Raw genomic sequence first — 24,409 nt, forward strand, 5'->3', positions numbered from 1 at the left:
AAGTACACAGACACCCTGTAGTAACCGCTGATGTACTCGTGACTGGTGAGAGAAAAATACACCAAAAGTTTGATTGATAAACTTCAGAAAGATAAGATTTCTGTATTTTCGTATTTCCCGAAATTAAGCTTTCTTTTAACTCAAAGTTCCCACAATGTGACCATTTATATAATGCCCTAAATGAGAAATTAGTTCCCTCAACGTGACCATTTATATAATGCCCTAAATGAGAAATTAGTTCCCTCAACGTGACCATTTATATAATGCCCTAAATGAGAAATTAGTTCCCTCAACGTGACCATTTATATAATGCCCTAAATGAGAAATTAGTTCCCTCAACGTGACCATTTATATAATGCCCTAAATGAGAAATTAGTTCCCACAATGTGACCGTTTATAAAATGCCCAAAATGAGAAGTTAGTTCCCTCAATGTGACCGTTTATAAAATGCCCTAAATGGGAAGTTAGTTCCCTCAATGTGACCGTTCATAAAATGCCCTAAATGAGAAGTTAGTTCCCACAACGTGACCGATTATATAATGCCCTAAATGGGAAGTTAGTTCCCACAACGTGACCGATTATATAATGCCCTAAATGGGAAAGTTAGTTCCCATAACGTGACCATTTATATAATGCCCTAAATGAGAAATTAGTTCCCCACAATGTGACCGTTTATAAAATGCCCTAAATGAGAAATTAGTTCCCACAATGTGACCATTTATAAAATGCCCAAAATGAGAAGTTAGTTCCCTCAATGTGACCGTTTATAAAATGCCCTAAATGGGAAATTAGTTCCCACAATGTGACCGTTTATAAAATGCCCGAAATGGGAAATTAGTTCCCACAACTGACCATTTATAAAATGCCCTAAATGAGAAATTAGTTCCCACAATGTGACCATTTATAAAACGCCTTAAATGGGAAATTAGTTCCCACAATGTGACCATTTATAAAATGCCCTAAATGGGAAGTTAGTTCCCACAATGTGACCATTTATAAAATGCCCAAAATGGGAAGTTAGTTCCCACAACGTGATCGATTATAAAATGCCCTAAATGGGAAGTTAGTTCCCACAACCTGACCATTTATAAAATGCCCTAAATGAGAAATTAGTTCCCACAATGTGACTGTTTATGAAATACCCAAAATGCTACCGTTTGTCAATACAATGTAATTAAGGCCTAGTTTTTGTAAACGTACCTTTGTCTAAGGTCTGGCAATGCGGAACTAGGGTTATGAGGATTAATGGAAATCAATGATGTCCTCGTAAGTATGTTAGTATGTCAAACTCACATGAAGAGTTTCCGCTCCGCGATGAAGAGTTCAGCAGCCGAGAGTGAGCTGAAACACTGATTCACAGTGATGAAGAAGAGCGCGCCCATCCTGAAATAATAACAACAACAACACTCGTCAGTACACAGACGGACACATATGTAGTTTAATCCAGCACATAATACCATACAATTTGAGAATATTTTAATATAATAATTAGGGGTGTCACGACTCTCCAAATCCACATTCTGACTTTTGATTTGAAGGTCAAAGATTCAATTACATTTTGGATTTAAACATTTTCTTTTCCTAACAGGGACGGCACAATGCCACAATAAGAGCCACTAGATGGCAGAAGGGTACTTAAAAACAGTCACTTGTTGATAAAGGCAGTCGCACCAAATACTTAATTATACAATAACAAATCAAACCAGAATAGAAAAAAAATACCTGTTCTGTATTCCACTTTGATCGTCCTGAACGTCAAAGAAAATGGCTCCTACGACCAGAGCGAGGAACAAAGTTACTGCTATCTAAACAGAATAAAAACACACTTATAGTCAGCATTTATTAACACGCATCGCTGTAGTGAATGTCTTACATCTTAAAAGGAACATTTCAACATTTTGGGAGGCAGGCTAATTCACTTTCTGGGGAAGAGTTAGATGAGAACATTGATACCACTCTTGAAATTAATAAAAAATGTATTTGTCTTTTAACCACATCACATGAGTCACCATACCCAGAGGTTGGCATGGGGTACTTTCCATAAAATCATCTCTCAATGCAAATCAAACCAGCTATTAGGCTAACTGAAATAAAACCATGCCAATCTCTAGGTATGGTGAAGGGTATGTGATGATGGGGGGGTATGGTGAAGGGTATGTGATGATGGGGGGGTATGGTGAAGGGTATGTGATGATGGGGGGGTATGGTGAAGGGGATGTGATGATGTGGGGGGTATGGTGAAGGGTATGTGATGATATGGGGGGTATGGTGAAGGGTATGTGATGATATGGGGGGGGTATGGTGAAGGGTATGTGATGATATGGGGGGTATGGTGAAGGGTATGTGATGATGGGGGGGTATGGTGAAGGGATGTGATGATGTGGGGGTATGGTGAAGGGTATGTGATGATGTGGGGGTATGGTGAAGGGTATGTGATGATGTGGGGGTATGGTGAAGGGTATGTGATGATATGGGGGGGTATGGTGAAGGGTATGTGATGATGTGGGGGTATGGTGAAGGGTATGTGATGATGTGGGGGGTATGGTGAAGGGTATGTGATGATGTGGGGGGTATGGTGAAGGGTATGTGATGATGTGGGGGTATGGTGAAGGGTATGTGATGATGTGGGGGTATGGTGAAGGGTATGTGATGATATGGGGGGGTATGGTGAAGGGTATGTGATGATGTGGGGACCAAGGGAACTTTATCAGGATCATAGTATCCTGGATCCATGAAATAACTGGCCTTTCAAAATAAAAGTCTGCCTGCCTCTATGGGGATTTAACATAGGGGTGTACTGACTTTTGTTGCCAGCGGTTAAGACATTAATAGCTGTGTGTTGAGTTATTTTGAGGGGACATTTACACTGTTATACAAGCTGTACACTTAATACTTTACATTACTAAAATGTGAGGGGTGTACTCACTTTTGTGAGATACTGTATATCTCATCTGTGCTCTCTGAGATTTTGAGGAGTCGTGATATTTTGAGAAAAATAAAGCGATAATACGATGAGGTTATTACAAGAATACAGTCACTATATTTCAGAAAATAATCCACCTGCACCACAGTCTGCTGTGCATTACGTGATTGCTCTGCTGATACGGTAGATCTCAAACCGTCTGACAGACTCAGAGCCCCGTTTGAGACTCTGGTCTCTGAATGACACAAAGTTTAGGGAAGTGGCTGTACGCTGCTCTACATCGGAGGTGGAAAACTGAAACTACTGTAAATACACGGAGCTCAAACGCGACACATCTGCTGCAGCGTGCCCACAGCAGAGCGCGTCCTTTATAAACCTGAAACGGCACAGACCACGGAAGGCGCGCTGCTGCAGCTCCGTGGTCTGTGCTGCTGCTCGTCTCTATTTTTACAGCGAGAGTGGACGCTAAGCGACGCACAGGTCTGCTTCAGAGCTCCGTGTGTTTGAGACCGACCCATAGACTACAATCTTCACGTCACGGGAACTTCAAACTAAAATCATTAGTTTGAAGTTTTCCCCCAATTAAGAAATGATCGACAATAATCATCAATTCAATCTAATAATCAGGTTGACAAGCAAACGTACGACTGAGGGGACGCCCTAGGATGATCATGTTTAATAAACATGTTTTATTTCGCTTGTCGTTCTAATTTTAACTATTAATGGGAAGTAGACCTAAGGGCGACACGGCGCCCCCAACACATTTGACGCCCTAGGCAATCGCCTAGTTCGCCTATAGCAAATCGCCGGCCCTGGTTCAAGCAGCAATTGAGACTTGTATTTAGGTTTTTAGTGGTGGCGCCCTCTAGTGGCCGTAAACCCAAACGTAGCAGTGTAAATGTAGCCTTACACCCATTTAAGATGGTATTGATTTTTTAAGACGCCTGCTCGATGTTCCTACCTGAGCGAAGGAGGTCTGAGGGTTGAGCATGAGGTTGCGAAACGTCCTCTTGAGAACCCATCTGAACTGGGTCAGGAAGCCCGTGTTGTAGGTAATGGTTCTGGAGCGACGAATGGTGGTTGTTGGCTTACCCTGAATGATCCTTTCTGAGAGAGACAGAAGAAGGTGATAGCTGTTTTTTTAATTTGGTTAATTGACAAGCTACCCAGCAGTTTAATACATTAAAGTTTTTCAGAAATGGTTCCTGGACTTTCACTTTTAGGGCCCTATTTTAACGATCTAAGCGCACGGCGTGAAGCGCCTGGCGCTGGTGCGTTTAAGGCGTGTACGAATCCACTTTTGCTAGTTTAACGGCGGAAAAAAAGTGTCCGTGCGCCGGGCGCATGGTTCAAAAGGGTTTGCCTTTAGTGTCTTCATTAATTCATAGGTGTGTTTTGGGCGTAACATGCAATCAACCAATCAGAGATCATCTCCCGTTCCCTTTAAAAGCCAGGCGCGTTTGGACCTTGGAGCATTGCTATTATGATGGATCTGCACCGTAATATTTGTATTTGTAATCTTCTGCATGTGTGTGTGCTTTTGTGCGTCCCTGTGTGTGTAACAAGCATAGTATGCACGCTGTGCACGAGCCTAGGAGCATTTTACTAATTCGCTGTTAAAATAATGAAATGCTGCGTTATTGACTTTAGACCAGGTTTCTGTTGGTCAACGGTGCCATCACTTCCCGCTGCCTCAAGATAGCAATATGCCCAGAATGCACCTGAACACACCTCCCTGTAAGACCAGCACGCCCAGAATGCACCTGAACACACCTCCCTGTAAGACCAGCACGCCCAGAATGCACCTGAACACACCTCCCTGTAAGACCAGCACGCCCAGAATGCACCTGAACACACCTCCCTGTAAGACCAGCACGCCCAGAATGCACCTGAACACACCTCCCTGTAAGACCAGCACGCCCATGGACGCACAGATGGGTGCAGGTGCATTTGCTATATAAACGACGTGGGCGCTGGACGGTAAACTAACAACTGCGTCAGTCTTAAACTAGCAAAGACACTTGCTTTGCGCTGGGTGCAAGATAGGGCCCAAAGAGTCTGAATGCAGAACTATGGTACGTGTCCACAGGCAGCATCATTTCCACGCTTCTCATTCATTGTCTATGTAAGCAGCCAGGCAATGCATTCTGGTAGCGTTGCAGCGACTTTTGGCATACGGGCGTTGAGTTGACTGCTCCTCATTTGCCTAAAGTTGAATCCAGGCTACTTTATATAAATCAAGGGCATCCCAAAAGCTCAACTCACCGCCTCTCGAAAACTCACGAAAATCTTTTAAACTGACCGTTGTCGATCTAAAATGACTATGATTGAGCAGCTGTTGATTATTTCTCACATAAAAAGGTTTTCAGTTGAAATACTTCATAAAATAGAGAGTTTCCAAACAATCCGCCACGTTGCTCCGGGAGCAGACAGCCCCACAAATGAAGCGTTCGTCCAATCAGGGACAGCCACTGCCTTTGTTGGAGGGTGGAGCCTATTTCTTTCTTTGCTTGTAACTGGTCAGTGAAGAGAATAACTGCTAGTAGCGAGCCCATCAAAAGTCCAATGCTGGGAAGCGGAGCGATCCCTGCCGTCGAAAAACGCCACAGTGGGACACGTACAGTAACTCCGTTTAACGTTAGGGTTGGGTACCGAACTCTGTACTACTTTTTGAGGCGCATAAGCGCGAGCTCATCTGTCCTCTCTGCATGTTGACAGAGAGCGGAGCTACGACACACACACACAAAGCTGTGGTGGGGACGGAGCGAACCCACTTTGACTTTGTTGTTGTTGAAGGCACAGTGACTCTGGGCAATGCCGGTAAAGCTGTTGCTACACTTTTCAAAAACTGCCCCAGTGGACATGTACCGTAACTCTGTTTAACGTAAATACACATAAAGAGATCGATGTGACGTTTTTGTATCTACCCAGCTCTGCTTTGGTCTGTCTGAAGTATTGGCAGTTTCTATAGTCCTCTACGAGTTTGTCCTCGATCCCCCGTTTGGACTTCGACGCCAAGTCTGGATCTGCATCTGGAGGGAGAGAGAGAGAGAGAGAGAGAGAGAGAGAGAGAGAGAGAGAGAGAGAGAGAGAGAGAGATTCAGAATCATCCAAACCGAAAAAAAATACTAAATAAAAATCGGACCCTAACCCCATTTAACACACCTTCTTTGTCCATGCTATTGAGGGCGACGGCGGTTGAGTCTCCGTTAATAACGTCCAGGAAGAAGTCAGCAGGGTTGTTGTGCGGCTCACAGGTGTATCCTGGGCAATGAAGTTCCAAACCCTAATTACTTCCAGCACATCACTTTCACATCCCATCGTGTTATACTGGATTAATTTGAATGTTCCTACCGATGTCTGAGAAATAGTCCAGTGCAGTCTGAGCTGGGCCGTGGTAAACCTGAACATTTAACATATAAAGTTCTTTATTAATAAAGTTAATACACAACAAAGACTAGACAGCAGCTGAGGGGTTTTTAAGAGGCGGGAAGAAAACGTGAGGACGCTTGACTGTGAAAACAATAAAAAAATACAGGAAAAAATAGAAAGCGACAAAACAAAGACTGTCAGAAACAAGAAAAAGTGACAAAAAAGGAAAGCGACACAAAGACAGACAGAGCAACAAAGAAGAAAGGCATCACAAAAGACGAACAATGTAAAAACTAAATAGAGCAATTAAAAAAAAGAACGGAAAAAGAAACAAAAGACAGAACAAAACAATAAAGAAAGACAGAGCGCTAAAAGAGAGAGTGGCATGAAAGAAATAAAAGACAGCACAGTTTTCCTTTTCAGCATTGGGGGCAGGTCTGTCCGAACAACAACCCCAACCCGTCCTGCATGGTGTCACACAACAAACGTACAATACTCACGTTTTCCTCGCAAACGCACAAAACAGACATCACACTGCAGTATCGCCGTCCACCTGCGGGGGGACAGCAGGCAGGATCATTTAAGGGCGCTGACACGCAGAGACGATTATCGGCCGTCGGACAGTCTGGCGAGGTCGGTGACTCGAGTCAGCTCGGTGTGTTTCGTGCCGTCTGTCGGAGGAGCTGTCGGCCTTCATTTTGGCCGACCCGACATGCTCAGTCGGAGACAGGGCAGTCGGGACTCACCCAGAAATGGCGAGCGGATGAGCCTCTCAAAATCTGATGAAAATCTTTTTAAACTGACCTTTGTTGATCTGAAATGAAGACAGATTCATCAACTGCACGGCCTGTTGCTATGGACACGTATTACGCGCAGAGCGTATGCTCAAGTTGGCGTCTCTTCGGTGTGTTTTGAGGCATTTTTTTGGACCTCTGGGACCCGACTGATCAGTCCGACTGCCTTTTCTGCCGACGGTTGGCCGTCTGGTTGGTGTGTAACAGCTCTAAAAGGTAACCGCGACTACCATATTTTCCGGACTATAAGTCGCACTTTTTTTCCATACTTTGGCTGGTCCTGCGACTTATAGTCAGGTGCGACTTATATATAATTTAACATGTTTTTATGTTATTTCATGCTGAAAACATTACCGTCTACAGCCGCGAGAGGCGCTCTAGACTTGTGACGACTATATGCTGCTCCTAAAGACAACTGAGAAAGAAAAGAAGCTGCAGGAGACTGCAGGTAGTAAAACACGCAGCCGAAAACGGTCATCGAGCAGCAGAACGAGAGTTTGGAGTGAGAGAGAAACTTGTGAGGGACTGGAGAAAAGGTTAGTCTCACTGCAATGAAGAAAACAAAGAAAGCTAGTCGCGCTGAAATCCAGATGGCCAGAGCTGGAGGAAGGAGTCCACAGATGGGTGCTGGAACAACGTGCTGCTGGGAGAGGCTCGTCAACAGTGCCGTTACGTTACGTTAACATAGCGACACCTACCGTATTCAGCCCCTTGTTCTGGGGGCTGTTGGGTAGTTTAATAACTGTTAATGTGTTACGTTAACATAGCGACACCTACCGTATTCAGCCCCTTGTTCTGGGGGCTGTTGGGTAGTTTAATAACTTGCCTTTCCAGATTAAATGTCTGTTCTTGGTCTTGGATTTTGTGAAATAAATTTCTAAATAAATGCGACTTATAGTCCAGTGCGACTTATATGTTTTTTTCCTCTTCATGACGCATTTTTTGACTGATGCGACTTCTACTCCGGAGCGACTTATAGTCCGGAAAATACGGTAAATTGTGCGTCTGCCCTATTTCTGATACCGTGGCGGCAGAAATTTTGCCGTGGCGGGCCGTCACTACAAAATCAACAGAGGAAACACTGCAGCAGTTAGAACCAGCGGGAAAAGCAAAGAATAGAAGGTCATAGAACAAACAAAAGAAAGAAAGGAAGAAAGGCAGAAAGTAAAGAAGCCAAACAAAAGTGAATGTATTAAAAGGAGCCAACCTGTTTGCCGTTAACGAGCAGGGTGAGGCTGTCGAACAGCCGGTAGATGGAGTAGCGCGGCTGGTGGATGGAGAGGATGATGGTGCGACCGTTGTTCGCCATCCTGAACCAGAAACAGGAAGAGAAACGGGTCAAAAGTAGCCTCGATCGTAACACAACTTTCCGCGTCGTCGTAGTCTCCGTGCGAGGTGTTTCTCTAGTGCAATAGTATGTTTGGTGTGTGCAGTAACAACGTGACACATCTCAGGATCAATAATATCTATATTCACGATTAGTTTTTATACAGTGTGTACAATTTGAAAGTTCATTTATCTTACAGCTGTTTGTCTTTTGTCTCTATGTTGTTCTTTTACTATATATATATATATATAGATATATAGATAAGAGAGAGTGTTTTTTTTCTTATATATTTTGTAAAATGGCAATAAATATCTATTCTATTGTGTGTCTGTCTGTCACCTCTTGAGCAGCAGCAGCACAGAGTTGGCGGTGCTGGCGTCGAGGCCGGTGGTCGGTTCATCCAGGAAGAGGACAGACGGGTCGATGATCAGCTCCATGCCGATGTTCGTCCTCTTCCTTTCACCGCCGGAGATCCCACGAATCAGCTGAGTGCCCACCTACACACACACACACACACACACACACACACACACACACACTACAGATCAAATAAATATGTCATTGTAGGTAAGTCTGATCACGCTGATGTTTGTCTAAGTGTTAATTTTTTTTCTGATCACTTTGGTTTTTATTAGTTATTTGATGCTATAAAATACTTTTTCCTCGCTCCTTTTGGCCCTCTCTCTTTTGTTTTGTCTCTTTCTTTCCCCCTCCCTATCTCCTCACCTTGGAGTCGGCCACTCGGCCCAGTCCCAGCTCCTGGATCAGTTTTTCGACTTTCTGTTTCTTCTCCTCCTGAGAGATGGCCGTTGGGAGTCGCAACGCTGCGGAGAAGGTCAGGTTCTCTCTGACCGTCAGAGTTCCCATCACCACATCATCCTGCAGACAAGAAGACCATCATCGACGACTAAAACACGATGGACGCACTCTTGTTTCTGACTATAAGACTTCGGAGCCCAGTGAAGTCACTTAGAAGCACTTTCCTGGTGATGGCTGAGCGTTACTGAGCAGCTGCAAACTGAGCTTGATGACGTAGATGTGACGTGAGCAACCTGTCTGAAAGTTGGAAGTCTTCTGGTAGCTGTGCCAAGAGAAATCTCAATCATTCCCAATCTGGCAGAGACCGAGAGCGTGAGTATCTGTCCATGAGCGTAGGAGCAGGAGCAAAACGTTGCTGAAATATGCTTTCATAGACTCTCTATGGGCTTCTCCGTTGCCTGCGAGCTTCTCCTGACTATACGGTAATTTATCTACTAGTCGCGTGGTTATGACACAATCGTTAGCCTATTTTTACAAAAACGTCTGCTACGGAGCCATAACGTGAGATACAAGGTAATGGAGCCTTTTATACATTGTCGTGTTTCTTCAGAAAAGTCTTTAAAAGCTTCAGATGTGAAGTTTTTTGCTGTCAAAGTGACGCCAAAATAAATGGGAGTCAATGGGCCGCTAACGGGAGGTGATGGCTTGTTAGCCTCAGAATCTCCCCATAGGAGGTACGCTTTCCGGATGCTCGCTTACCCCCTTGTTTCTGACCCAAGACGCTGTATTTATTGTTGTAAGCAGTTCCCTTCCTGTCCAGATTCAGAACAGGAAGCTCTCCTCAATCAAAGCCAATCTTTGGGCTTCCGCAGGTCTGACTTCCCGTTTGTCTTCCTGTCCGACTCACCCACCTGCACCACGTATCCAGACAGACACTTGAAGTTTGGAGGCTGCGGGGCTCCGTCGATCAAAACCTCTCCCGACAGACCTGCAGGGTCCTTTCTGGCCGCCAACACATCCAGAAACCTGAACGACAAACGGATCTCATCAACTGACAGGAAGCTCTTCTGATCCTTAAAAAAGTAAAAGTCCTGCAGTACTACCACACTAAAGTATAAGTCCTACAGTACTACCAGGCTGAAGTATAAATCCTACAGTACTACCAGGCTAAAGTATAAGTCCTGCAGAAATACCACGCTAAAGTATAAGTCCTGCAGTAATACCACGCTAAAGTATAAGTCCTGCAGAAATACCACACTAAAGTATAAGTCCTGCAGAAATACCACACTAAAGTATAAGTCCTGCAGAAATACCACGCTAAAGTATAAGTCCTGCAGTAATACCACGCTAAAGTATAAGTCCTGCAGAAATACCACACTAAAGTATAAGTCCTGCAGTAATACTATGCTAAAGTAATTAAATTCAAAACCTTACTTATGTAAAAGTATCAGCCAAATGTAGTTGAAGTGTGAAAGTATATTACTCTAAATCAGGGGTGTCAAATGTACGGCTCTCAGAATATTAGCCCTCTCTCCCGGGTCCGTAACATTACTTTCTTTCCTACGATGGTCTTAGAACGAGAAGCAGTAGCAGCAAAAACTGTCCTGTCCTGTTAGTAGTGTCCTGTACACTGTCCTGAGACTCCCATGACAGTCATGGCAGTCACAGGACAGTGTCTGGGCATCACAGGACAGTGTCTGGGCATCACAGGACAGTGTACAGGACAGTGTCTGACTGTCCCGGGACAGTCATGGAGTCACAGGACAGTTTCTGGGCGTCACAGGACAGTGTACAGGACAGTGTCTGACTGTCCCGGGACAGTCATGGGAGTCTCAGGACAGTGTACAGGACACTACTAACAGGACAGGACAGTTTTTGCTGCCACTGCTACTGCTTAGAACGCTGTCGTAGCAGAAGCAACTTGCGTTTGCCAACATCAAGCTAACAAGAAACTCCCAGTGGGCCGGACTTCACTGGTCCGGCCCACTTGACATCAAATTAGTGTTATGTGGCCCATGAACTAAAATGAGTTTGACACCCCTGCTTTAGATGTAGTGGAGTCAAAGTACTGTATGAAGTTGCATAAAATGGATAATACTCAAGTAAAGTACGAGTCACGAAGACACTCACGATGACTTGCCGCTTCCCGTCGCTCCCATGATGGCGTTCAGACCCGGCTTCATGATCCCACTGAGAGAGAAAGAGAGAAACTTGACAAATGTTCATATAAATAAAGTTTTTTTTATGTGTCACGTGTTAAACAAAAGGCTTACAAGACACCTTCAACCTCATATAAACCACATCCGTTAAAACATACTGAAAAAAGAAAAACTTCCCAATTTAGTTTTATATACCTGCATGTCTACGCCAAATATTTTCATCCTCTCAGTTACGTATACGTACGTTAAGTTCAAATAAGTCAACGTTGACTTTTGGTTTCACACGAGACACAAACTGGGGTTTCCTGGGTGAGATTCCACATGGCAGCTGATTGGACGAACACGTCACGTGGGTCTGGCTGCTCCCGAATTTCTAAACAGAGCATAATGGCGGCTCGTTCAGAATACGATCTCGTATTTTACGAAAATAGTTCACCGAAACGTGTTTCTGAAAACATTTAAAGAGAGAAATAGGCCGTGCAGCTGCTGAATCTGTCTTCATTTCAGATCAACAAAGGTAAAAGATTTTCATCTGAATTTTGAGAGGCGGTGAGCCGAGCCGCCCGCTCCTCATTTGCATACAGTAGCCTGGATTCAACTTGCCGACGTCCCTGGTCCCTCCCCTTTCCACTTTGTAGTCCAGATGGCGCCCGTTTAGTGCGAGTAGGGTCCATCGTTCCACACTGAACTTTTTGACCGTTTTTAGGGGTCATCTGGGTACTTTCAGCGCGCTGACTTTCTGTGTTATCTACACGATATACTTTAAACTAAGTGAAGTGTGCAAGTAGGCGCTTTGAGACACAGCCTTTGTTTATTTGACCCATACATCTGCCCCGACCTCCTCCCCACGCAGACTTTATACTACGTCATCTCACTGCACCACCGCAGTTAAAAGCCTGGTGCGTCTTATACACGCTCTAAAGCCAGGGGTGTAAAACCCGACCTCACTAAAGCACCACACTGGAAAATAAGAATCCCATCAAATGCCAAACACGTTTCGTTTACTGACATGCTTTTATTTAAAAAGGTGCTCTAAGCGATGTTGGGTGACGTCACTTCTTGTTGAAGTTCGAAGTATTGTCAAACAAAACGGAGGCTAGCTCGCCCCTCCCTTCTGCCTTCTGCCGGCGGAGTTCTCGCCACCTTTCGAAGGCTTTTCCGATGTTAATTCGGGACTTTGCGCGTTCCTTCTCCTTTTCCCTCTTCTTTGCTATTTGTTCATTGGAACGTCGTCTTTTTGGTCGTGTGTCGGCCATATCAAACTTCAAGAGAATACAATTCTAACTTTAGTCGTTATCGCTCTCCTCTAGCTATCATCCCTCTTCACGCTTCTCTCTCCTCCACTCCCCACACCCCCCTTCAGGTGCACGTGAGTCCGCTACTCTGCTGCTATTTTTATCAACCTTTATCATCATCTTCAGTCAGTGTGTTCTACTAAATGACCTAGTCATCATTTTCTGGACCTTATCCTCCCAAACCTTCATCCTTGTCTTCTTTAGGAGACTACTTCACCCCTCAGGGAGAGTTTAGAGTGGACAAAGCTGGTTCACCAACTCTGCTCAACTGCCTCATGTACAAGATGTCCTATTACCGATTTGGTGAAATGAGTGCACGTGCACTAACACCCCACCCCCCACCCCCAACTCCTTCTTGGCGGTTATTGGCTGGAAGACCAGTTTGGTGGTGCAGGTTGGCGCAGTTTGTTTTTGTTGGCGTTTGTGGAGCCTGGGCTGTCTACAGAGACCACGTCTTCTTACAGTGTGTTCAGGGGACAGGCAGCTAGCTGATAGTGAGGAGATGTTTGCTGTATGTGACAAAAAATGTTGTAGCCTAAAAAACACGTGACATCGCTTAGAGCACCTTTAAGGAAAAAGCCAATAACCTTTGACTGTATTGTTGTATGTCTCATATAGCTTTCTCATTTATAGTTTGGTCGACATAAAACCCTAAAAACGTCAGCAAATCGCTCTGTATGTCTGGCACATAGAATAAAGCAGGCTACCACACAGCCACCCGTTTCACAGCCTGTATATGAAAACACTGCTTCTGGGGGAATTTTCTGAGGCCCAAATCTGCTTCGAGCGTCACGTAATTACAGTGTGAACAACACTGTCTTTTTGGTTTGGCGCAAAACTAGTCGGGCCAAAATGTTGTTGTTGTGAACCTGAATTGATATGTGGGCCGGGACAAAATTTGCGAAGGGGCCTGGATTTGGCCCCCAGGCCTTGAGTTTGACACACGTGCTCTAAAGGGTGACTTTTGCGTCAGTATCAGACGTATTTGACGAGTTCTCACACATTGGTTCATCTACAGATTAAACAATTTTGATATGTGTTTAAGAGCTGCTGGGACAGAAGCAGGCTAACAGTTTCCCCCCCGTTTCCAGTCTTTGTGCAAACCTAAGCTAACGAGCTACACACTCATCTCTATTTTAATGTTGGTTTTAGTGTGAAATGACGAGGCAGTTTCCGTTCTGCATTTCTTTTAAGTGGCTGTTGGTGAACTGTGATTACTTAACTGGTATCGTCTCATATTTAAAAAGAGGAACTTAAAGAGGAATTTAGTGGTTTTGCAAACCGTGTAATTTCAGTGGCTGTTCTGAAAACGTCTGATTCATCTTTTGGTGTCTTTTTGCCGACTCAGGTTCAGGACTTCCTCCTGAATGAATCAGCAAGCAGCAACACATGACAGTGCAGGTTTTTGTTGCGTCTTCCTTTTGTTTTCCCCTCACATGATGTGATTTTAAACTTACAGTCAGCAAATTTCAAAACATGAGTTTGGTTTATTTTCACCCTTGAAACCCTGATGCTGCAGTTTTGTGTTCAATAGGATTGTTGTTTTTTGCGTCCTATTTTTCCTCTTTCCTTCTTTCTTTCCATTATCTTTCTTACTTATTTTTTTTTGCATCCTTTATTTCAAAGTCTCTTATCTTTTAAAGTCTCTGTCGAAGTCTCTTGTTTTTAAGTCTCTTACTTTGAAAGTCTAGTTTTTAAGTCTCTTACTTTGAAAGTCTAGTTTTTAAGTCTCTTACTTTGAAAGTTGATACAAAATGGAAGAGACGCCACATCTGAGTTGTCCCACATCCCCGTGTTTAACCTGCAAAACAAATGTTTACCATCCTGCCTTCCTGATAACAGAAACACGGGCTCCTGGCAAACTGCTTTCAAGTGTGCGTGCGAGACACTCACTGAGGCACAGATTCATTTTTTTTAGAGAAAATATACAATTTTAGCCAAAAGACAATCTTAACGTGTGCTTTGTAGCCTAAAAGTTGTTTATTCTGTAGTTGGAAGGACTCCACAGAAGCTGCAGAGGTTAGTTTCTCAAAACAAACTAAATAACTGATGCAAAAAGTAACAAAAACAAACTTGTCAGGACAGGCTACAGACATCGTTCTCACGTGAACAGATTAAGTTTATATAAAAAAAAAAAAACTCTGAACCAACCTTCAACTTTGAGTCCGACTGATTAATGATTACACACACTGAACAATAACGCCATAAACTAAAACCACCCATCGTATAATGGACTATGACCGACTGCAGTTTTTATAATATAGCCCATTATCAAAGACTTGGATGGTTTTCATAACACTAAAGGAAAGGTCAGGTGATCCTCAAAGTCAGTCAGGATTCATCCTCTTGAGAACCACGAATGTATGCACCAAATGTAGGCGTCTTGTATGTTTATGTGCTTTATGTATTTTAAATGTGGCAATGTTTAATGTTTGTTTTCATGACCGTTTAAAAGCTCTTCTAGGGACGGGCGATGGAAATGCTGTGGTGCTGAACATTGGAGATTTGTTGCACATATGTCTATGTCTGAGCATTATATATATATATATATATATATATATATATATATATATATATATATATATATATATATATATATATATATATATATATATATATCCCTATTCAAAGAAACATGAAATGAAAAAATAAAAAAAACATCACGCCAGACACCCAGTTGGTAATACTGCCAATATGTGTGTGTGTGTTGTCTTCCCGTTGACCATGGACTTGTTGTCCATCTAGGTCAAAAGTGATTTTTCAAGCAGGAGTTTCTACGTGAGGTGTGAAAATGGAAGAATGAGTGAGTATTTCTCTCTCTCTCTCTCTCTCTCTCTCTCTCTCTCTCTCGTCAGAAATGTCGAGATCTAACATTAAAATGCTAAATTTGGGGGGTTAAAGAACAACAGGATATGAAAAATAAAGAGATGTATGTAAGATATAAACTTTTGGAGCTTCTGGCTTCAACAAGGTCTCATTCATGTTGTTGTTGAAATGTACAAGACTCCTAAAAAAATAAAAATAAACATCCAGAAACATGTGGTGATATTTTGAACATGCAGAAAGTTTTGGACAATTAAAGGAGAATAAAAAAATTCCTTTTACAAAAATAAAAAGCCATTTTTATCATAAATTGATGCACAATTCACAGGAATGCACAGAATCCCCTCCCCCCCGGCCCCCCTACGCCCTTGGCAGTATTGATATGTTGGACAACACGTTTCTGTGAATGGAACAGCCTGAACTTTCTCAGGGAGTCGAGTTTGAAAGGTGTAAAGGCAGTTCAGCATCCTGCCACTGTGTCTGTTTGTTGCTTTAAGTATTATTGTTTTGTTTTTTTACAAGCTTGTGTATGCGGGCGTGTGCTTGTCACACAGGAAAAGTGAGTTTCTTGACAAAGCAGACTTCCTTCCTTTGCCTCCAAACATGCGTGCGTTTGATCCATGTGGGCCTTGATCGAGTCACGTTTGCCTCGTAAGAGATTAGTGGGGTTACGAAAGTACGTGGTGGAGCCTAAAGCCAGAGTTTTCAACGTTATAGAGGGTGGCTCTCTCTTAACCCGGCTAGATTCAGAACAGAAAAATATAGCACGTCTATACAGGCCAGCTGACAGTCTTGCCTGGCCCAGATCTCTCCTTTTCCCTTGCTCTTCCTCTCCTGTTCACTCTGTATCACTCACTGTGTGTGCAGTAGCAAGTTCAGACCAAAGATTCCCGATGTGATGAATCCTGCAGCTACTTGCAACGCTGTTTACACCAATAAGACGAGACAAGACGGTGTATCATCTTCATCGACTCTTTGTACTTGTCTAACTTTCGACTTTTGTGTCGTTTCTAAATGTGAATGTGGATAACGTGAGCGATAGATGCTTGCTAGAGTTGCGTTTCGAGTGAGAAATCTGCGAAAACGTCATATTTCTCTGATTTACTGCTTTGTTTTAATGCCGCCAGGCGCTCTCTCTCTCTCTCTCTCTCTCTTCAGTCACTCTCTACCTCGCTCGTCCACAATCGTTAGGTGTGCACGCGGGGCGCTTGTTGAGCCTCTGTCGCTGCCTTTTCCAGCTGACAGTTTGTGAAATATAAATAAAACATTATTATTTGGGGTAGCTTAGCAACATTTTGGGGTAGCTTCGGCTTTTATACAAGCTAATGGACGTTAACATTAGAGCTGGCCTGTAAGCTTACGTTACAAGGCTCGTAAACGTTGGCTGCGCAGTTTCTTACCTTGCTCTACGTTGACTTTACTAGTTCCAGCTTCACCGTCACCACCTTTTTTTAAATATTTGTTTAGCAAATCTCTAAGGCCTCTATTTTATTTTTCTCTTCCCTTTTTCTGAGCACCGGACTTGTGCTGACCGGACATTTTAAGCGTACCCATCTTCAAAACAAATGACATCAAGTTTTGATCAGTGGCCAAACCATTTTTGTGTTGGGGGTGGGGGCTTCTTGACCACTATTTCAAGGACAATTAGGAAGAAAACAAAAGCTTTTATGTAACTCAAATATTACATATTTTTTTCCACAAATAGGCCTATTTAAAAAACATTTTTTTTATTATTCCATAATTTATTTTACCTTGGGCCCAGGACAACAGACCCGTTTGTCCCCCCCTATCGGCGGGCGTGCGTCTATAACATGAGAGTGCGTAGGAGAGGGACGAGTAGGTCAAAAGTAGGTTGAAAAAGGCAACTGAAACGTTGAACAAAGCAACAAAAATGTTGAAAAAAGCGGCAAAAAAACTGAAAAAAAACATTAAAAACACCCTTGAAAAAGGCGACAAAAACGTAAAAAAAAAGTGCTCAAAAAGCAGCAAGAACCGTAAAAAGGAACCAAACAAACTTCAGAAAAAGGCCAGTTTTGATTATTTGTTTCTCTCACTATGACGTCTCTACTCGCTCTCAAGATAATCACCATCACTCTCTCCCTCGCTCTACCACACACACACACACACACACACACACACACACACGGCAGCCTCGGCCACAGTGTGTGAATGGTTCCTGTACTATCTTAAAGCGCTTTGAGTAGTCGTTAAGACTAGACTAGAGAAGTGCTATATAAAAACAGTCCATTTACATTTAGTCCATTTGTCCACGTTTATGCAAAACTAACATGGCTTATTTATGAAGGAGTCGTAGTTTACAAACGGCAGTGTACTCACTTGAGGTCGACGAGGATGTGTTTGGTCGTTCCCTTCTTCCGACACAGACAGCTTCCTCCCTGTCTCACTTTGTAGTCGATGTTGTGAAAGCTAACGGTGGCGCCCGAACCTGCGGACTTAAAACCCAAAAATGTGTGATGTAAGCACAAGGGCGTAACTTTGGGTTCAGCATTGGGGGGGGTTTGAGATCTCCAACTATCTAGGGAGGTCCCGGGACATGTCTGCCTGGATTTTTTTAAAAAGCGACAAAAACATTGAAAAAAAAACTGTTGAAAAAGGCGGCAAATGTCAGAAAAAAAACGCCAAAAACTTATTCTGGAAATCCAGACCCAAATCTGAAAGATTAAGGGTCTGGGCATTGAGTAATGAAAATGGCCCAATTTGAGGGGCGGCACCAAAATCTCACTGCACGCACTTGGATAACACTAAAACCAATCACAAAAATACACGGGGTGATGCATCCTGAGCCCCATACGCTTAGTTACCAGCGGAGCTAACTGGTAGATTAAACTGTTAGCTACCAGCGGAGCTAACTGGTAGATTAAACTCTTAGCTACCAGAGGAGCTAACTGGTAGATTAAACTGTTAGCTACCAGCGGAGCTAACTGGTAGATTAAACTGTTAGCTACCAGCGGAGCTAACTGGTAGATTAAACTGTTAGCTACCAGCGGAGCTAACTGGTAGCTTAATCTGTTAGCTACCAGCGGAGCTAACTGGTAGATTAAACTGTTAGCTACCAGCGGAGCTAACTGGTAGATTAAACTGTTAGCTACCAGCGGAGCTAACTGGTAGCTTAATCTGTTAGCTACCAGCGGAGCTAACTGGTAGATTAAACTGTTGTCATCTGTGTAGCTCGCCTCTGGCCCGCCTACATCAGATACAGCGATGTGATTGGTGCAGCTCGGCTACCAGGGCATAGTTAATGAGCATTATTACTGAATGCCAGAGTGACTCGCTGAGCAAATTCAAATTGTGCTCTCGCAAGAACTCTGGATTTCCAGGGTACCAAAAACCCTTAGCATCAAGAGAGGAAGGTACCTGGTGTTTTGAGGCGCCATTGCGGCCGATATCTATCGTCACTTGGCTCTCTGACATCTTCTCTCCTCCTGAAACAAACAAACATTAAAGTGTAACCAACATTAGAAAGATGTCCTGTCTCCTTTTCAGCACCAAAAGAATGGGCAAAAGGTGACAAAATCTTCAGAAAAAGCGACAAAAACTAGGTAGGCCGAAATGTATCGTGAACCTAAATTGATATTGCAGCCTGATCCAAATCTGCGAGGGGCCGTGTTTTGGCCCACGGGCCTCGAGTTTGATACACTTGGGGTAAGACGCTGGAGGAGCAGGTTCTTCACCGCTATCTGGGGATGGGAATGTTGATCGACATATCTTAAGTATAGTATAGGTGTGTGTGTGTGTGTGTGTGTGTGTGTGTGTGTGTGTGTGTGTGTGTGTGCTTGTTTTACTATATTCGTGGGGTCCAAAAACCGGGAGTCCAGTATACTTGTGGGGTCTGCACAGCCTTGTGGGGCCAAAATGCTGGACCCCACAAGTTTAAAGGTCTGTTTGAGGGTTAAGACTTGGTTTTAGGATTAGGGTTAGAATGAGGTTCTGGTTAGGGTGAGGGTAAGGGTTAAGGTTAGGCATTTAGTTGGGATGGTTAAGGTTAGGGTAAGGGGCTAGGGAATGCATTATGTCAATGACTCTTAGTAGATCTTTTACTAGATTTCAAAGTACCAACACCCCAGTGTGGAAATACTCATTTTACAAGTCCCGCATTCAAAACATGTTTACTAGAATAAAAGTAGTAAAAGTACAACAAGTCTTGGGATCCAAATGAAGTATTAAAAGTAAAACTACTCATTACACAGAAAGGCCCATTTCAGAATAACTATATATTATGCAATAATGTGTTCATCGCTGTAATGTAGAAGATGAAAAGGTGGAGTTTTAATTTACTTTATACGTAGCTACATTTCCTAAACTAATCCAGATCAATATGGTTTCATCTTCATCCCTCACATCCTAATTTGTATTAACCCTTGTGTTGTCTTCCCATCAACCATGAACCCTGTTCGTGGTTGTTGTCCGTCCGTGTCAAAATTAGCATTTCTTTCGATGCTTTTGACTATTTTTATAAACGCTTTTTGTCACTTTTTACGCTAAAAAAAAAAAAAAATAAAGTGGTCAATAAACCTTATTGACATTGACATAATGACATTATACCTCATTTGAGTTTAAAAAAAGCTGAAATTATGAATTATTTTTGACTGATAGTTGCGATCGGAGGACGTTTAAGTGACCCACCGAATGTCAAAGTTTAGTCAGAAGACTGTTTTGAATACTACATTTTTTTCAAATGCTATAAAATCTAAAAAGTAAAACACCCCAAAATTCAATGAAAGTAATCATTCATTTTTACCATGCATCCATGTTATTTTGGGTCACTTTGGTCGAAAGGAAGCCATATTTCTGATACAAAAAAAATGTTGAAAACGGGTCAAATTTGACCCTATAGGGCAACACAAGGGATAATAATCTGAATCTGCAAAGGAACTTAATGTTGTCAAATGGATGTAATGGAGTACAAAGTACAACATGTGTGTCTATTCTTAAAGTACAGTAGCCTGGGCAAATCCACTGCTATCCAGTCAATAAACAAGACTCTAACGTTGCTCGCTGTTCTTCTATATCTCAGCCACAGCAGCGCAGATTTGAGATTTATCTTCTTAAAAAGACGCAGGTGACAACAGGAGCACACAGAGTTCATTACTCACCCGCTGAAGCTGTAGATTCCAGTGAGAACAGCTGCCGACGGACGCACCACAGGACACTGACTGTAAAGAGAGCAGCGTTGGGAGTTCACTATGTGTGTGTGTGTGTGTGTTATGAGACCTGTTATCTAACCTCTTAACTCTCGTAACCTGTAGGTTGTATAACAGAAGTAGGTAGAAGGGTGTGTGTGTGTGTGTGTGTGTGTGTGTGTGTGTGTGTGTGTGTGTGTGTGTGTGTCTCTCACTTCTCCAACTGGAAGAAGACGTGTTGTAATTCTTCAGTTCATTTTTTTTATTGTTGGTTATTATCTGTTGATTATTTTCTGGATTAATAGATTAGTTGTTTGGTTTATAAAATGTCAGAAAATGGTGAAATATGTGGATCAGTGTTTCCCCAAAAAGCCCAAGATGACGTCCTCAAACGTCTTGTTTAGTCCACAACTCAAAGATGTTCAGTTTACGGTCACAGAGGAGAGAAGAGACTAGAACATGTTCACATTTAACACGCTGACATCACAGAAGATTTTCATACAAAAATGACTGGAATGTGTGTGTAATCTGTGTTTGTGTGTGTGTTTCTGTGTGTGTGTGTTTCTGTGTGTGTGTGTGTGTGTGTGTTTCTTTCTGTGTGTGTGTGTGTGTGTGTGTAAGGGGGGGGACCAATCATATTTCAGGGGCGTTTAACTCCCTTGGTGATTATTTTTGGATATGCCAAGCAAGATGTTGGACCTAAAGGACACCGATTGGACCCTGGCACCCTGCATCATTGTCCAATCAGGGAGCAGCAATCAGGCTCACCTGTTGTTATATAAATGGTGTCCGATGTCAATCGCTTCAGCTGTGATTCTAATCTCTCTCTGGCTGCGTGCCGAAAGTGAGATACTTGTTGGTGAGACTTTGGCATCAGCAAAATTGTGACGAATGGATTAAAAACTGTGCGTTTGTCTGCTTCACGTAAGCGGCTACGGTTAGCATACTCCGCTAACTAGCTTACTACCTACAATAGTAACGGAGTAATCTTTGAAGCTAAGGAGTTTAGCGTTAAGATAACTACATTATTTGGTGAAGTTAAGAGATGGACAAACACATCCACGGTGTGCTAGCTGGTCCTGGATGCTATATCAGAATTGAAGCTAACGTTATCAACTCTGTGCTGCTTTTTATTTGGATTTGCGAAGTTCAAACTCCGGCCAAACTTGTTTTCCAAAACACGGTACCTTTTCTCCATCTGCTGATGAAGATCCTGTGATTAGATTGAAAGCTCCAGCTGCTTTTTAAATACGTTTTGTCCCCGTGAATCTGTCCTGATCTTGGCAAGAACATAACGTTTGGTCTATTTAAAACTTCTTCCAAAACCAACGTCTGTTTAGTCATTGTACTGACTCAACAATACACTTCAACTTCCTCCTAAGACTTTAAGTGTGTGTGTGTGTGTGTTTCCCCAATCATATTTCAATTAATTAAACTGCACAGTCCTAGTAGTCTGTTATACGAGTTTCTTTGTTGTTGTGCTGTAGCAGCACCCACAGGCCCTTTTTCTTTCGTACTTTCAGCTCTTCAGATGTAGTCGATTCTCCTTTCACCAACAAATAACTTCACTTTCACCGAACACACCTGGTGTTTACGTTGCTTCCCTTTCCTCTCACGAGCTGGGTCGTAACATTTTCCATTAATTATAACATTCATATTTCCGTCTATGGATGTCACGTAATGTCCTTTTCCCTTTTTTTTTTTTTTTATGTAGTTTATTTTAATTTTCTCATTTGCAGTGGTGGAATGTAACTAAGTACATTTACTCCAGTACTGTACTTGAGTACCAAATTTTGAGGTACTTGTACTTGAGTCTTTTCATGCCACTTTCTACTTCTACTCCGCTACATCTCAGAGAGAAATATTGTAAATACTTTTTACTCCACTACATTCATCTGTTACAGCTTTAGTTACTAGTTACTTTACACGTTAAGATTCCTGCACACAGAACACATGTAGTTTATAAAATCTGATGTTTTATTATAAATGAAACTAGCCAACAATATAACGGACTACAAGTCCAGCTGACATGATTAGACTGGTTTGCGTGCAATTTAATGTCCCAAATCCCACTATGGCCACGCCAAGACCCGCCCTACAAAGCAGCTCGATTGGTTGAGGTTAGGCATTTTACCTCGAGTGGTTAAGGTCAGGGTAGCCGATTGGTCAGGGGACAGGACCTGAACAAATGGGATTACATGTACAAATGGGGAATTTGGGACACTAAACTGCACGTATACCTACTTGAAGTACATTTTCCTGATGATACTTACACACTTTTACTGAAGTAACATTATCAATGCAGGACTTTAACTTGTAAGAGAGTATTTCTACAGTGTTGTATTAGTACTTTTACTGAAGTAAAGGATCTGAATACTTCTTCCATCGCTGCTATTTTGTAAAATCTCATTTTATTCTATGTAAAGTGATAGCTTATTGTTTTTAAATGTAATACTTTTCTTTGGATTGGATTAAAAAAAATTCAACATTTGTCTCTCTGACATTTATATTAACAAATCTGCACAATAAGTACAAATGTCAGCTAGCAGACGTAAAATGGAAATACTCAAGTAAAACTTTTGAGTACATATATACTTTACATTCTACCACTATTTTGTGTTGCACTAAACTAACAGGAAAAATAACATTTAAAGACATTTACAAGGCTCAAAAAGTATCTTAAAGGATGCAAAGCTGAGACAATCAGGGTTCAAAATGAACTTTTTCGTCCACCAGCCAAATGGCTAGTGAATGTTCAAGTTTGACCAGCCACTTTAATAGATTACCATTGTTTTTTTGGCTGGGGAGTGAAGCAAATCTACCAACCACTTGCATATTTTACCAGAATTTGGCTAGTAGATGGTGCTAATTTTGAAACCTGGAGACAATGTCCAACAGTGTGAAGGTGTATTTTTATGAGCTTCAAAAAAAGTGAGTTGGAAAAGTATTTTCAATACTTACAAAGGCTTCTTGCTCCCTCTCCTGATCAGTGGAACTAATTGGATGCCACTGAGCTGCACTGTGAACCCTACAGTCTAAAAATAACAGAAATACAACAACAGGGTGAAGTGGAAGTTAGATTTTCGGCACTACACTGATATCTCAACAAAACTGTTAATGAGGCTGAAAACGGGAGCATTACCCGCGATGTTGTATCTCCTCATTCCTCATGTGTGCGAACCGGAAATTGATCTCAGCGCGCCATGTGGCGTCCCAAAAAAATACAAATGCGCACTGAGAAGAGAGAGACGGGGGGGCGCACGGTGAAGGCGCGAGGATACACCGCTGTATCCTCTGCGGAAGTCTTTTTATCCGTGTAACCCTAAACAAAGAAGCGTAACAGAGAGAGAGAGCGAGAGAGAGAGATGAATAAATACCATGGTCTGGGTGAATACTCTATGGAATGCCGTTTTATTCAGAATTAAATAAATGAATAAATACATAAATAAATACATGAATAAATAAATAAATATGCCTTTGAAATCCATCATGAAATAAATAAATGAGGCAAAAAATACATAAATAAATAATGTTTTCATGGTACTTTTATTTCCTAATGCCACATTTATGCAAAAAAAAAGGCTGGCGAAGTGAGAGTGCAACACGACAGGCAGTTTGCGGTACTTACCCAGCGCACAGTCACCTATTCTAGGGTAACTAGACCACCAACTAACGCTGACCTGACAGAGCACAACAAGAATTTGTTTGTTTGTCCCTAGACATTGTTGACGGGGTCGGCTCGGCCACTGCGGGTTGACACAACATTAGCTGAGGCGTTGTTAAGTGAGCTAGCGGGCAAACGACTGCACTAATTCA

The 24,409-nt window shown here is 42.5% G+C and overlaps 1 protein-coding gene across 1 annotated transcript in view; it reads right to left on the minus strand.

Moving 5' to 3' along the window:
• The window catches only part of LOC144513244 (broad substrate specificity ATP-binding cassette transporter ABCG2-like), a 29,326-nt gene extending 5,490 nt beyond the window's left edge, over positions 1–23,836 (minus strand). Inside the window, exons 1-17 of the mRNA XM_078244259.1 lie at positions 23,736–23,836; positions 23,555–23,628; positions 20,567–20,626; positions 18,828–18,895; positions 17,790–17,905; positions 11,306–11,365; positions 10,087–10,201; positions 9,143–9,295; positions 8,756–8,913; positions 8,297–8,399; positions 6,278–6,326; positions 6,089–6,187; positions 5,851–5,955; positions 3,885–4,030; positions 1,723–1,805; positions 1,294–1,383; positions 1–42 (exon numbers count right to left, since the gene is read on the minus strand). The exon at positions 1–42 is cut by the window's left edge and continues 83 nt beyond it. Of these exons, the coding sequence (XP_078100385.1) occupies positions 1–42; positions 1,294–1,383; positions 1,723–1,805; positions 3,885–4,030; positions 5,851–5,955; positions 6,089–6,187; positions 6,278–6,326; positions 8,297–8,399; positions 8,756–8,913; positions 9,143–9,295; positions 10,087–10,201; positions 11,306–11,365; positions 17,790–17,905; positions 18,828–18,884 (1,376 nt within the window). The 5' untranslated portion in view covers positions 18,885–18,895; positions 20,567–20,626; positions 23,555–23,628; positions 23,736–23,836. The remainder of the gene's footprint in view (positions 43–1,293; positions 1,384–1,722; positions 1,806–3,884; positions 4,031–5,850; positions 5,956–6,088; positions 6,188–6,277; positions 6,327–8,296; positions 8,400–8,755; positions 8,914–9,142; positions 9,296–10,086; positions 10,202–11,305; positions 11,366–17,789; positions 17,906–18,827; positions 18,896–20,566; positions 20,627–23,554; positions 23,629–23,735) is intronic.
• Positions 23,837–24,409: the final 573 nt, after the last annotated feature.

Source organism: Sander vitreus, unplaced genomic scaffold, assembly GCF_031162955.1.
Source record: "Sander vitreus isolate 19-12246 unplaced genomic scaffold, sanVit1 ctg154_0, whole genome shotgun sequence".
Taxonomy (NCBI): Eukaryota; Metazoa; Chordata; class Actinopteri; order Perciformes; family Percidae; genus Sander; species Sander vitreus.